This window comes from Arvicanthis niloticus, chromosome 6, assembly GCF_011762505.2.
Source record: "Arvicanthis niloticus isolate mArvNil1 chromosome 6, mArvNil1.pat.X, whole genome shotgun sequence".
Taxonomy (NCBI): domain Eukaryota; kingdom Metazoa; phylum Chordata; class Mammalia; order Rodentia; family Muridae; genus Arvicanthis; species Arvicanthis niloticus.
In genome coordinates, this window is record NC_047663.1 from 51,211,842 (window position 1) to 51,225,932 (window position 14,091).

At 49.5% G+C, this 14,091-nt stretch overlaps 1 protein-coding gene across 16 annotated transcripts in view; it reads right to left on the reverse strand.

The window, feature by feature from the left end:
* Nucleotides 1–14,091, reverse strand: part of Mink1 (misshapen like kinase 1) — a 51,455-nt gene that overhangs the window by 8,012 nt on the left and 29,352 nt on the right. For 13 of the 16 annotated variants that reach the window (XM_076936423.1, XM_034504592.2, XM_034504594.2 and 10 more), the window contains exons 2-13: nt 10,324–10,389; nt 8,486–8,542; nt 8,276–8,401; nt 5,782–5,892; nt 5,427–5,517; nt 4,515–4,645; nt 4,048–4,102; nt 3,822–3,900; nt 3,395–3,570; nt 3,081–3,150; nt 2,108–2,318; nt 7–123 (exon numbers count right to left, since the gene is read on the reverse strand). In XM_076936423.1, coding sequence (XP_076792538.1) covers nt 7–123; nt 2,108–2,318; nt 3,081–3,150; nt 3,395–3,570; nt 3,822–3,900; nt 4,048–4,102; nt 4,515–4,645; nt 5,427–5,517; nt 5,782–5,892; nt 8,276–8,401; nt 8,486–8,542; nt 10,324–10,389 — 1,290 coding nt within the window. The remainder of the gene's footprint in view (nt 1–6; nt 124–2,107; nt 2,319–3,080; nt 3,151–3,394; nt 3,571–3,821; nt 3,901–4,047; nt 4,103–4,514; nt 4,646–5,426; nt 5,518–5,781; nt 5,893–8,275; nt 8,402–8,485; nt 8,543–10,323; nt 10,390–14,091) is intronic. The other 3 variants (XM_076936422.1, XM_076936427.1, XM_076936424.1) reach the window with 1 other exon arrangement.

A 14,091-nucleotide genomic window follows, 5' to 3' on the forward strand; every position in this document is an offset into this window, starting at 1 on the left:
CAATACCTGTTCCCGCTCTGCTTGCCGCCTCTCTTCCTCTCGCCGCAGGGCTTGCATGTCTTCCAACCGCCGCTGCTGCTCCTTCTCCTGCAGCTTACGCTGTTCTCGCTCTCGCCGTTGTTGCTGTAGAGCAAGTGGGCAGTATGTCTTATGGATGGGATCGGAACAGATGCTAGGACTGCACAGCCTTGGAAGGACTGCCCCTCCAAGAGGAGCAGGGCCAGTGTGTTAGAGACCGTGGAGAAGAAGGCCTCAATGTTTCCAAGAACATAACCCTAGCCCTGTACCAGAGCTGTGCAACTGGGCCCCAGGAGCTCAGTTTGAGAAGTCTGAGGCAGCCGTGCACATGGGGCTAAACAGAAATTGCTGCCCTCTGAGTGGGCTGAACAATACATTTTTCTCTTTCCACTGAACATGCTAGTTTTATGTTAACTTGACACAAGCCAGAGTGATTTTTAGAAGAAGGAGCCTTAATTAAGAAAATGTCCCCATGAGATTAGTGGTGCATTTTCTTGACTGATGACTGACATGTGAGTGGCCAGCCCACTGTAAGCTGTCTCACCCTTGGACTGGTGGCCCTGGGTGCTATAAGGAAAACAGGCCAAGCAAGCCATGAGGAGCAAGCCTGTGAGCCATGCTCCTCCAAGCTGCTTTTGGTCATGGTGCATTGCCGTAGCAGTTGAAAGCCTAAGCCAGCCAGCCACCAAACAAACACTGCCATGTTCTGACCCTTGCATCCCAAGCCTTTGTGCCTTAAACACTGAGAGATGGACGTTAATGTCAACCTTCGGCCAACAGGGGGCACCAAGTGCACATGCACAGAAAAGCGACCTTGCAAACAACAGCAACAACAAAATGGTCAAGACCAAGCTTCTGGACCCTTACACACAGAGGACCTCTTCCTGTGGCAAGGTTGCTGGACAGGCCTCTGTCAAATCCTACCCACTTCTATTAGAACAGCAGAAAGCTTTCCAAAGTCAATCTTTCTTGCAAATGTCTTCCTACTCAGTAAGACTAGAACTTACTCTGAGAGCAGAAGATAGTGTAGATGTTGGAACTACTGCCTCCTAGACGATGTTTTCATTGTTTAGTTATAAATTTTGAAAAAAAACAAAGTCCAGATTTCTCATTCTCCATTATGCACCAATAGTAAGTACATTCAAACACACATACACACAAAAATTTTTTGGATGTATTACCAGAGACCAAACCCAAGATCCTCGCGTACGACAGGTTCTACCACTGTGCTGTATTCCTAACCCCCAACCTTTTTTTTTTTTTTTGAGACAAGGCTTAAACTTATCAGATTGGGCACAAACTTGCTATGTAGCTGAGAATGACCTAGAACTTCTCACTTCTTGCCTCCTCTTTCAGAGTGCTGAGATTACAAGTATGTACTATTGCAACTAGTTTTATATGGTACATTGAATTCAGGGATTTAGGCATGTCAAGTTAGCCCTCAATCAACTGACCTATACTCCCAGATTTTTGGTTGTTATGCAATTTTGTTTTTTGGTCCTGAGACTAGGCTGGTCTAGAATTTTTCATCTTCCTGCCTCTACTTCCCAAGTGCTAAGAGTACAGGAGAAAGCTACCACACCTCACTGTATTATTTTAATGAGTAATACAACAAATGGAAAACTGTACTTAAACACAAGATTCTTCTTAATTAAAATGAATCCCCTCTACCAACCTTTAATTAGTCCCAAACAGGAAAGCTATACTTCATAAGAAAATAAGTCAAAACCAAAATAATCAGGGGTATACTCTTTCTGTTTAGAGCAGATCAACTGCACAAACATACACGGATACAGTCCTGCAGGTAGCCAGGACAGATGGGTCTCCAGAGCTGGAGAAACCCAGAGTTGAAGTGTAAGCAGAAATAGCTTTATCCTGACAACTGCTGCTTTTCAGAATGGCTCTGCTCTGACAGGATGCTGATGGCACAACCATCCACATGGGGCCAGGTGGGGAGCCAGGAGGTGGAGACTGAGTCTCTACTAGCAGTGGGGTCTGGTAAGAGGTAGGCAGGGCCTGCCTCACTCTGCTCTTCCTCCTGCCCTGGTCCACAGTCAGTGTCTTGTCAATACACAGGATGGGGACCCACCTCCTCCACGCGTCTCCGCTCCTCCTTCTGCTCCTCTATGCGACGCTGCCGCTGGTGCAGCAGGTGTTTGATGTGTGCCTCAGGGTCCCGCTGCTGCTGCTGCTGCAGCTGCTGCTGCTGCTTTAGGGCCTCAGAGTTGCTCTTATTCTCCTGCTGGAGTCTGAGGAATTCTCGGCGCAGTGTGGACTCCCCAGGCACATTCATGATAGAGCTGGGCGAGTGGCATAAACACATACTGAGGTCAGAGCTGGTGGTCCTTATCTCTGGGTAGCTTGAGTGGATGCTTCCAACTGTACCAGCCATCCTGCCAATGTCTAATCCCAAATGGGGCAGGAAATCTGTCTTCTGTCTTGCCCCTATTCCCTGTTTTGAGACAGGGCCTGAATTATGCAGCCCAGACTAGTCTGTAACTTGCTCTCCTCCTGTTTCAGGCCCCCAAGTGCAAAGATTAGGGAAGCATCATCATCCCTGGCATCTGCTCAGGGTCTGGTGCTGTTTTAAAGATTCCAGATCAAACCTTTGTCAGCTCTAAGACACTCTCCTTGTCACAAGTCATCTGCTTTACTCTTTGTCCTGAAGGGATTCTGTGTCATTTTGTTTCTTTAGTTACATTATTTATTGTGTGCGCATGCATGCTTATAAATGGTGCGTGTGTGCGTGTCTGAGTGCCCCGCAGCATGCCGGTGTGAGCGGTGCGTGTGTGCGTGTCTGAGTGCACTGCAGTAAGCCAGTGGGGTTCAAAGGACAACTTGGAGGAATTCTCTCCTTTCAACATGTAGGTCCTGGGAACTAAACTCTGGCCACCAAGCCTGGGAGGTGCCTTTGCCTACTGAGCCAACGCACCAGCTTAGAGATTCAGTTTATACACACTTCTATCATATGTGCCATTACCCGAGAGTCCTGAAGCCAAGGATCACTGTTGTTCCTCCAGACAATAGAGCCCCACCCTCCCAGCTCTCCTTGCCAAACCCACCTTGGCTCGCCTTCCTCTCCATGGCTGTCGTCTTCCTCCTCACTTCCGCTGTACTCATACTCTGTCTCCTCTGCAAAGGAGACCACGAATACTTTTCCACTCGCGGTCCCAGCCTCCACCCTGGGTAGGGAGACCTCAGCTGGGAATATCTATGTGCATGGCCCGACCCTGGAGCTGCAAGTTTGGGAAAGGGTTCCTTGGGCAAGGAGACTGGGGTGAGAGAGGGTGCAAATGCAAGCCCAAAGACCTCATGGCTAGAGAGGGGGCGGGCAGAGGCGTCCCCCAAACCCTCTGCTCCCCACCTACCCACTGACCTTTCTCACCCCGCTTCTTCCTGGAGCGGTCAATGTGGTCCTTGAGTTGGATGCGGACCTGCCGCTCCGTGGGCTGGTCTCGGATGAAGGGAAATTTGAGTAACTGTTCGGTTGGTGGGCGGCTCAGGTAAGTCTTGATGAGACATGTGTCAATGAAGTCAGTGAACTTCTTAGACCTAGAAACAGTGGTGGCTCACACTGGGAGGGCCCCTTTGGAAGGGGAAGTCACAGGAAGAAGATGGTGGGCCACTCATCTCTAAACTGTCTTTTCTCTTCTGGCTTCTCCAAACCCCAGTCCCAGTTGCTACCTGGAGTCCCCACACCTCTTCCATGGTGTACACCAAAGCCTGGACACAGGAAGTATTAAGGTGAGGGCAACCCTGCCTAGAAAACTTCCTTGCCAGATTGCAAACACTCAAAGACATACCATTTCTTTGACTTGAGCCTGGGGGGAGGGTTCCGGGGGATGAGGAAGAGAGCCCGCATAGGGTGCATGTCACACAGAGCTGAGACACAGAAGAGACACCATCAATCCTCTTTGCTATATTTAGGGGCCAAAGAATCCCTGCCTTAACATGGCCTCTGAAGCCACCTCCTCCCTACATCCACGCCCTTGCCCTCCCTGTCCCATCCAAGGCAGAATCAGCACTTACGGGGGGCTCCCTCTGCCATTTCAATGGCTGTGATTCCTAGAGACCAAATGTCACTCTAACAGAAGAGAAAGAAGGGACAGGTATGAATGTTCCTGACAATACTGCACAGTAACTTCCTTCACCCAGGACCCCACACATTTTCCAGACGGTATTACATAGTAACTACCTCCCTTCACCTAGCATCTCATACAAAGCTTCCCCAAATCCCCTTCCTACAAATCATCCCACCTTCCAATACAGACTTGTCCTGCTGTAAACACTAGGTTTTAGTTTAGCTCCTTTGTAACGGGTATTGCTGGGAAGTCCTGGGAGGTTTTCAGCAACCCAGGTCTGGCTAGATCCATAGACTCTCTCTTCACTGCTCAGGTCACTTTCCTCGCCTGGCTTATGCCCCCAAACCTTTAATCTGTCCTCCCCACCTCCTTCCTACCCTGGGAGCCCCAGTGCTCCTGTTCCCCACAGCATACCCTGTAGTCATAGGTGGCGTCGGGGTTCTCATCACAGGCAATGACTTCTGGAGCCATCCAGTAAGGGGTCCCAATAAAAGTGTTCCGCCTGCCCACAGTGCGGTCCAGCTGAGCACTCACCCCAAAATCCACTGTAAGCATGAGGAGAGGCAAGTATGGGGAGGGGTGAGCATGGTGAGGGGTGAGCATTGGGAGGGGCGAATATGGGGAGGGGTGAGCATGGGGAGGGGCGAACATGGGGAGGGGCGAGCATTGGGAGGGGCGAACATGGGGAGGGGCGAGCATGGGGAGGGGCAAGCATGGGGAGGGGCGAATATGGGGAGGGGCGAGCATTGAGAGGGGTGAGCATGGGGAGGGGCGAACATGGGGAGGGGTGAGCATAGGGAGGGTGGGAGATGGGGAGGGGTGAGCATGAGGAGGGGTGAGCATGGGGAAGATGGGGCATGGGGAGGGTGGGGCATGGGGAAGGGTGAGCATGGGGAGGGGCAAGCAGGAAACATCCCAGTGTTCTGCCTTACTCCACTACATGCACTCACGCCCCTGGCTTCAAACACGAGGTCCAGACCCACACACCACTAAGAAACTGCACAGCCTCTCCCATCCTTCAAGGTCTTAAAGAAACGGACCCAATTTTCCTGGATCTTGGGGCTCAAAGGACAGCATCCCAGGGAGGAGAGAACTCAATGCCCTATCTCCCACAGAAGGATGTTGAGCAGCTGCCCTCTGTGGGGTAGCAAGTGAAAAACTCTCAAGATTTTCAGCAGGAGGCAAGATTCTCAGGGTGGGTGATGGGGACAGGAAACAAGCCTCCTCAGCACACATGCAGTTGGACCTAAGTCAGACAGACATCTGAGAAAAGGGACCTTGTTCTCTGTCTGGACAGTGACGGGGCCTCAGAAGGACCCACAGTACCTAGCTTGACTTCAGCATTCTCTGTCAGCAGCACATTCTGTCCCTTGATATCTCGGTGGATCACCTTGTGGGCATGGAGATGGGCAAGACCCTGGGACAAAAGAGTGGGAAAAACCAGTGTAGTGTTGGAGTGGATGGGAAAGAACAGGAACGTGTAAGGAGACTGAGGGGAGGTTAGCTCTTAGTCCATTCAGAGTGAGGCTCAAGTACAGACCACACCCACCCACAGCCCAAGTACAGGCAGAGTTGCTGTGAGTGTGTGCGTGTTCGTGCGCGTGCACGTGCACGTGTGTAGAATGCAGCAGATTAGTGGAAAGTGGCGTGGGGGAAGGGCTAGGAAGGGCTCCGAGCTCACCCTGAGAATCTCTCTGCAGATGTAAGCAATGCAGTCCTCCTTCAGCGCGTTCCCTTTTGTGTTCTTCACCAGGTCTGTCACTGAACCGGCACCACAGAACTCCATCACCAGCTGTGGCCAGGTCCAAGAAAACAATCAGAAGAGAAATACCTGTCAGGCAAGGCCTCTGTCCCCAACCAGACTCCTGGAGGAAGACCAGAGGTTTGGGGACCAGACTGGTGTCAGTCAGACAGCAGGGGCTAGATGATCCTTTAGAAGCTATAGGACTTCCCTGAGGTCAGATAGAAGGCACACACTTGGAGAACTGGTAGTATAAAGAATGAAAGAATCCCCCAAACTGTCAGCACAGTGATACAGGCTATCTCATTTTCTTTGACGTGTCCAGTGCTTTAATCCTATTTTCCCTAGAATCCCAAACTGGCTTAGAACTATTGTTCTAGAGCAGGGGCTGGCAAGCGCAGGTGCCAAAGAATGTTGTTTTGTGTGTAGGTTTTTGCTTTGTAAAAGTTTTTTGGTTTTGTTTTGAGACAGGGTCTCACCATGTAGCTCTAACTGGAACTCACTATATAGACAAGGCTGGCCCTGAACTCAAGAAGATACATCTGCCTCTGCCTCCCAAGTGCTGGAATTAAAGGCATGTGACAGCACCATCCAGCTCCTGTAAGTGACTTCTGTGTATACATGGGACACTAGGGATTGCATTCAAGATACTAGGTGAGCACCTACAAGTGAGCTACACTCAGCCTGAATCAACGGATAATGGTATACCATCCCCCACGTGTGTGTGTGTGTGTGTGTGTGTGTGTGTGTGTGTGTGTGTGTGTGTGTGTATGGGGGGGTCAAGACTTCAACAAGCAGGCTAGACTAGCTAGTCCTAGTCTGTTTCCCATTTCACCATAACTGGGTACAAACATCTACTGTCATGATCAGCTATTTGTGTGTTTTTAGGATTCAAGCTCATGTCCCCACACTTGAATGGCAACTGAGGCATCTCCTCAGCTTGTGTCCACTATATTCCATGATTAGGGGGAAAAAACCCCAAAGAATACTACTTCATGACAAATGAGAATAACAGGAAATTTTGATAACCTAAATATAAATTTGGAATTCAGGCACACCTCACTTTCAGGTCTGTTTGAGTGAGGGTCTTCCCAGAGAGTAGCCTTAAATGCACGCTGCTCCTGCCCTCAGGCTCCCGAGTGCTGGGACTATGTGTGAGGCTCTGCTTGGCTGGCTATGGTTAGCTACTCACGTGTTCTCTACTGCTGTCGGGGTGTGAGCAGAAGTGAGCCGTGGTAACAGCAACGTGACCACGTGACTCAAGTGCTTCCCATTTGGACCTTCCCAGGAAAAGCTCGACACCTTTGACTCAGGTAAGAGGGGCTGGGACTGCTAGGAAAGCTCTCGGGTCCCACTCAGTGCGCTGCTGGAGGGACTCGGGAGCAATTCCTTCCAACTGTTTCACTAAAGCTGACATCTAACTTAGGAAAGGCTGGTTGGGACTGGTGTATCTGCTATGTAATTAAAGTAACTGCCATGTGTCCCACCACCTGGACAACAGAACACAGTGGGTGGAGTAGAGGCCCAGTACCCACAGCTAACAGGAGAGCATTTGGCCTACTGCTCCAGCCCTCAGTGGTCTCCCACTATACACAATTTGGTGTGTGGTATGTGTTCCCCCACAATCCTTAAGACCACTGAGTCTGTGACCATGTCTCATGCTCATCTTTGCAGGGTATTCAGAAAACGCTTACTGAGTATCTCTGAAGTCTAGTGTGCTTCTAGGGGGCGAGACCTGGGATCTTGTCCCAGTAGCTACAATGATGCCCCTAGCAACTCTTCCCTTAAGTATGGGCCCAGTACCACAAAAGGTGAAGCTGGAAACTTGGTGGCACTGATGTCTAAGCTAGGGAGAGAATGACTCTTAGGTATGTATGTATGTTCTGGGTCAGGAGGTATCTGAGTAGGCTTTGGTTTAAACCACCACCCAGAAGGGCTGTGTGCTGCCAGGATGGGTCTGACTGAGTCCTGTTGTTTCCCACAGATACTTTGATTCTATGGCTTTCCCAATATTGTATTCAAAGGCACAAGAATTTATAGACTAGCCGGGCAGTGGTGGCATACGCCTTTAATCCCAGCACTTGGGAGGCAGAGGCAGGCGGATTTCTGAGTTTGAGAATTCGTGGACAGCTTGGTCTACCGAGTGAGTTCCAGGACAGCCAATGCTATACAGAGAAACCCTGTCTCAAAAAAACAAACAAACAAAACAAAGATTCTTATTGCTCACTGATTAAGAAGTGCTTGCTGAGTAGCTAGGGTAAACGGGGGATGAAGGAGACAAATACTAGGATAACTAGACACACGAGGACAAGACACTGGGTATACAGACTAAACAAAGAGTCCCATGAGTCATGAGGTCCCTTTAGATCCATATTGAAGGCAGGGCTGTCAGAACGGATACAACAGGAGGAGGGGCAGGAAGGGCACTTCTTACCCAGAGCTGGTCATCGTTTCCAGGAGGGCTCTTCTTAATAAAGGCCCCATAGTAGGTGGCAATATTTCGATGGTGAGAGTACTTCTTTAACATGTTGATTTCCTGTTTGATCTCTTCCTCCTCATCCTAGGCAAACAGGGGAGGTGAGGCCTGGGCTCCTACAGACCCTTTTTTGGTGCCAGCCCCATCTTTCCCAGCTCCATTTCCTACCTCTGTGACATCCATGACCTTGATGGCAGCCAGCTGCCCAGTCTTGACGTGCCGCCCCTGCAAGACAGTCCAATATGGAGGGTGTGGAGGGGTCCCGGTATATGCTCACTTAGTAAAATAAGGAAGAGGAATTGATTCTGGGAGAAGCCAGGTCCCTTAGTGCTTTTCTTAGAATGTGTCCTCCATGTGGCTAGATGCCTCTCTTTATAAAGCAGAAGGCAAGGGAGAGGCTCCTGAGCTATCCCAGTGAGGGTAAAACTGCCCAGACATTTCTAGGCAATAAAGATAAAGTTCCACAAAGATAACGGCTCCCCCACACAACACCTGAGGTGCAGACAGATGCACTGCTCAGTTCTGTCCTCTCTGGTGGGGATTTTCACCAGACTCAAAGCTAAGAGTGAAGGAACTTCCATATCCTGATGAAGGCTAAAAAGGGGTTAACCCTTTCCTTCATCTATGTGAGGTAAAATGTCTGGTGCTTTCCTGGCCCAGCCACTCTAGACAGGAGGCCTTTCCTTGGATCAATCTTATGCCCAAGGTATTTTACGTTCTCAGGGAAATCACAACCACACCACTGAGTTTAGGCACACGGGGGGGGGGGGGGGGCCGCTGACGTGTGCCACATGGTATGGTGTATCTGTGTTGTGCCACAGCTTCTCTGACTTGATTCCCACCCTACCCACCCACCCACTCTTCTGAGATCCTTTGTTAAAAACCACCAATGAGAGGCTGGAGAGATGGCTCAGCAGCTAAGACTGCTCTTTCAGGGGTCCTGAGTTCAATTCCCAGCAACCAAATGGCTCACAACCACCTGTAAAAGGGATCTGATTCTCTTTTCTGGTGTGTGTGAAGACAGAACACTAAATAAATAAATAAATAAATAAATAAATAAATAAATAAATAAATAAATAAAGTTTTTAAAAAATCAATGGCTTGAACAGGAAAATCGAAGTCTTCCTGACAAGAATGTTCACAGGCAGGACATACAAATTGCTACCCGAGTCTTTTCTTCCATAGTCACCACAAACCCAAGCACAGAGAAGCCCAGTTCTCTGGACGGATGGGACTCAGCAGGAACTGTGCACTGTCTGTTCCCCCACAGCTCACGCTTACAAAGGGAAAGGGGTGGGTAAAAGGCTCATAGTCCAAGTGACTAGGAGACCCAGGCACGCAGGGGCATCTGTGGAAATGTCAGGAGCTGTCTTAAGATAAGGAAGCAGACTAAATGTTCCTGGGGGCAGCACCCAACTAATCCCCCTCACCAATGTGGCCACTTTATGTAGCCAAGGAGGCCTGGGTACTTCAGAGTGCTGAGCTGGCCAAGTTGAAAAAACTAATTGGGGGCAGAGGAAATGCCACTTCTGTGAGGAGAAGCAGCTCAAAAGCAGGAGGCCTGGGTTCTGCTGGCTTCCTAATGTAAGCAGCTGCAGGAGGTCAACAAAGCCACTTCCTCTCTGAGGCCACCCGTGAAGTCTCATCAACCCCAAGTCTCCCTGTAAGCTTAGGAGGTACCCACACACAATTTTGGCAATGATCTGTAAATTTCCAGGTGAGCCCCGACACCCATGTCCCCGCGACTCTTCCTGCGTCCTATCCGAAACCACCAGCTTGCAGACTGGTTCCTGCCACACCCAAAAGCACGTCTACACTCAGCTGTGTCTTACTTCTTCTTTCTGTGGCTGCTCTCTGTGGTCTGTGCTTTCCTCCGTCTCTGAGGGGACCCCAGCCTTTGTCATCTCCTGTAGCTTCCCTCAGACTGCCGGCCCTGGGACTCCCCTTCCTCTATTCCTCTACAGAGGCCCACAGGTCTGAAGGTTGTATTTTTGTCCATGTCTCACCTTGTACACCTGTCCATAGGTTCCATTGCCGACCACCTCCACCAGCTCAAAGATTCCTGCAGGGTCCTGGGAGGAGGGAGAAGAAAGAACAAGATGCCATCACTTCAGCAAGGGCTGTGATGCTGGAGGGAAAGAAGGTGTCAACCAGGATATGAGTGACAGGTTAAGACTATCACTTAGAGGACTGGAGAATCCTAATGGTTAGAAGGGTTTTCCCTGGATAGTTCAGAGTTCACTCTATTATTCTAGAGTCAGGAGGGAACACAGAAGTCAGAGCCCAGGTGGTTTTTTTTTTTTTTTTTTTTTTTGATTCCTAACTCACTGACCTATGGCTATGTATCTGGGTTCCCAACTGCAAGTGAGGGTGCTCAAGAACATACCCCTGGCCTGGGCTAGACTTTCAGTGAGGTAATGCCCACATGCACTAAGACCCAGGCTGGCAGTGTGTGCCAATAAGAGCTTAGTATTATTGCTATTACTTTAAAGGCAGAGAGGAGGGGCTGGAGAGATGGTTCAGCAGTTATGAGCACTGGCTGCTCTTTCAAAGGCCTGGTTTCACTTCCCAGCGCCTGCATGGCAGCTCACAACTGTCTGTAACTCTAGTTTCAGGTACTCTCTAATGCCCTCACCTTCACACTGGCATACATGCAGGCAAAACAACACACAGGAAATACAAATTTAAAAATGGGGGTGGGGACAGAGATGAGCCAGGGCACAGGAGGCACCATCCTTTGGTCTCCCCTCCCTAGTCCTCTTAAAATAAGGGCCTCTGGTAAGATATGAAGTGTTTGGGACATGTGAAGGCTCCTCTACAAAAGGAGAGAGAAAGGGCCTCTCATTGTTGGACTGGACGCTGCCCTTCCTCCTTTTTGGAGCCATGTGGTGCCAGGAGAAAGCCGAACAAAGCTTCTAAAGATCCCCTCCTCCTGCTGGCTCACAGCAGGCAGCCTGGTCTCACGGGTACCCAAACCCTCCAGGCAGGACTGCTCCCCACCCCCAAACTGGGAGGTGTGGCTGCAAGCTGAAGAGACTGGGCCCCCAGTTCCATTCTGCAAAAAGAGCATGTCTGGCCCAATCCTCACACAGAGACCAAGGACACCAATGTGGTGTCAACTCTCCAGGCAGCACAGTCTCAGAGCTGAGCATCCTAACCTAACCTAACCTAACAGTCCCCTCTCCCGGCTTTTAAGAGCCAATATAGGATTTCTGAAAATAAAAACATCCTGTGTGCTGAAGGAATCTACAAGGACTGGGTCTGGGCACAAGACCGATGAGACCCCCACCCAGGGCTTTTTAGGAATGTGTGTACTGACTGCACTTTGTCCACTTTCTCAGAGGAAGTGGAGGGCAGAGACACGCCCTAGTTCCCTCACAGCAGAGATCACAAGGCATGGTGATTACATATTTACTTGCTGGGAAACTCCCTGGAGGAAGTGCCTGAGTTCTCCTTGTTCTCCAAGTCTGTCCAGCATCTCAATGGACCTGGCACTCAGCAGCCTGAAGCCTGCCCCCATCCTCCCCAGAGAATCTCACAGCAATGAAGGGGCTTCTTCCTAATCCTTGATTATATCCCATGTCAACAGCCCATTATTTTACTTTTACTAGTTATGGGGAGCGGTGCATGACATTAGCATCGCCCCTGTCTTCCACCTTGTTTGACACAGCATCTGCTGACTGCTGACTAAGTCAGAAGAGCTTACTTGCTACAGAGAGTGTGTGGAGGGAGGATGACGACTTGGAGAGGTCTGCTCCGTCTACCATGTGGTCCTAGGGAACAGAACTCCAGAACGGGTCATTGGGCTTGATGGCAAGCCAGCTTTTCCTGATGTGTCTGTGCTAAACATTCTAACTGTATACAACCTAAAACTCCAATATAGAGTCAATACAGGGTTTCTGAAAATAAGAACACCCAACTGTACTGAAGGGCTCTCATGAGACCAACCTATAAAAAATCCTTAATGGGTCTAAGAAATCAACAGGACTCAAAGGAAAAGGAGCACTGCTGCCAGTTGGGGACGGAGCAAAATGAGGTCTGCCTGAACCTAACAGCTACAAGGACTATGAAGTCGTATTGTCTAGCTGTAGTTCTAATGCGGAGGGTCAAAGAGAACACGGTCCCTTAAGATCTTCCTGGAAGATGAGCTCCTGAAGTCTTAGTCTTCCAATACTGACTTTAGGGAAGTCTTTTCTTGAATCAAACTTCAATTCTTTCAGCCAAAAGAGAGAGGAAAAAAGACAGATGGGCAGGATTTTTCTGAGTATGATGGCTTGATAACGGCAGTGATATGCCATCTCAATTTACCACAACTCTAATTCAGAATGTCCAGCTGGCTCTCGAGGAGACCAAAACTTGAGGGTTTTGGAGGCTAAGTTTCCAACCACAGATAAGGAAAGGAATAGAGTGCCTGCATGCCTTGCTGAGGAGCAGTGTGTGGTTAAGACGCTAAGTTTGAGAAGTCAGGAAGCCTGGGAGCACATGTCTATCAAACAGTTCAATACAAGGGTCTGACGAGACAGCACAGACACTTGGGATTGAGGGCTGTGACAAAGAATGAAAAGAGTACAGAAAGGTAAGACAAAAGAAGCCAAGGCTATCCCGAAAACACAAGACAGACACTGGAGGATGGGCGACCGTGGAGGACAAGGCGGCAAGACAGAGCAGTCAGAGAACACTGCAGGGACTCCCATGGCATCAGCCTCTAACCGACCAGTGAGAAGCTTCAAGGGAGCTGCGCTTGTGGGAGCGGAAATCAAAGGAGTGGGGGCTGGAGGAAATGGGAGGGTGAGGAAGTCAGGGCTCGGGGAGCACCCTCCCAGTAACAGCCTGAGAGCAAAAGGAAAGCAGATGACACCTAGAAAAGGCCTCGGGTCAGACAAGTTTCTGGGAGATCTCTCATGCCCATGGATGGGAAAAAGACAAAAGGGAAGATGAAAGGAATTGAGTTTAAATAACATTTGTGTGTACAGATCTGTCAGGCTTTGCTGTTGTGGCTACTGTTTCTCTGGTATTTGCTAGGTAGATGTTCCATCTCTTGAGTGATATTCCCAGCTCAGGAGTATGTAAATTTTATTTCTGAGTAAGTAAACTATTGTTCTTTGCTTTGTAGTAGCAGCAAAACCCAATGGCGCCCAATTCTCTTGTATACCAAATGATTCAGAGTGCCCAGACACCCAAGAATTTAGGTTCGATTTGTACAATGATTAGACAGCAAATGTAACCCTTCACATACTATCTGTCCTTAGTGACCCTCTTCAAATGTGAAGCTCCAGTGCTCCTAGCTGGCCTAGCACTGCTTTGTAAGGAGCGCTGTAGTCCTCCTGAGCCTCCTCCCCAGGACACTTGAGCTGTCTTCCCAGTTCTAATCTAGCCAGCTACCCAAGGAGGAAAGGACACTCAAACCCAAGGGAGGGGGTAAGCCCTGAGATCTGCTGAAGTCAAGAAGACAGCTAAGCAGGAAAAGATGCATGTTGCATAGCCTTTCGTCCACACAAACATGGAAGACCATCTTTACAAAGTTATCCTCTGACCTCCACAACACACATCATACCTATACGCAAATAATTAATGCATAATTTTTTAAAAGACAAAGACTAGAGAGATGGCTCAGAGTTAAGAGCTCTGGCTGCTCCTAGAGCTGAGTTGAGTTCAGGTCCCAGCACCCACATGGTGGCTCACAACCATTTTTAACTCCAGTTCCAGGGGGTCCAATGCCTTCTGCTGGCCTCTGAGGGCTCCTATCTGCACCTGCATGTGAAGCACGTAAAACA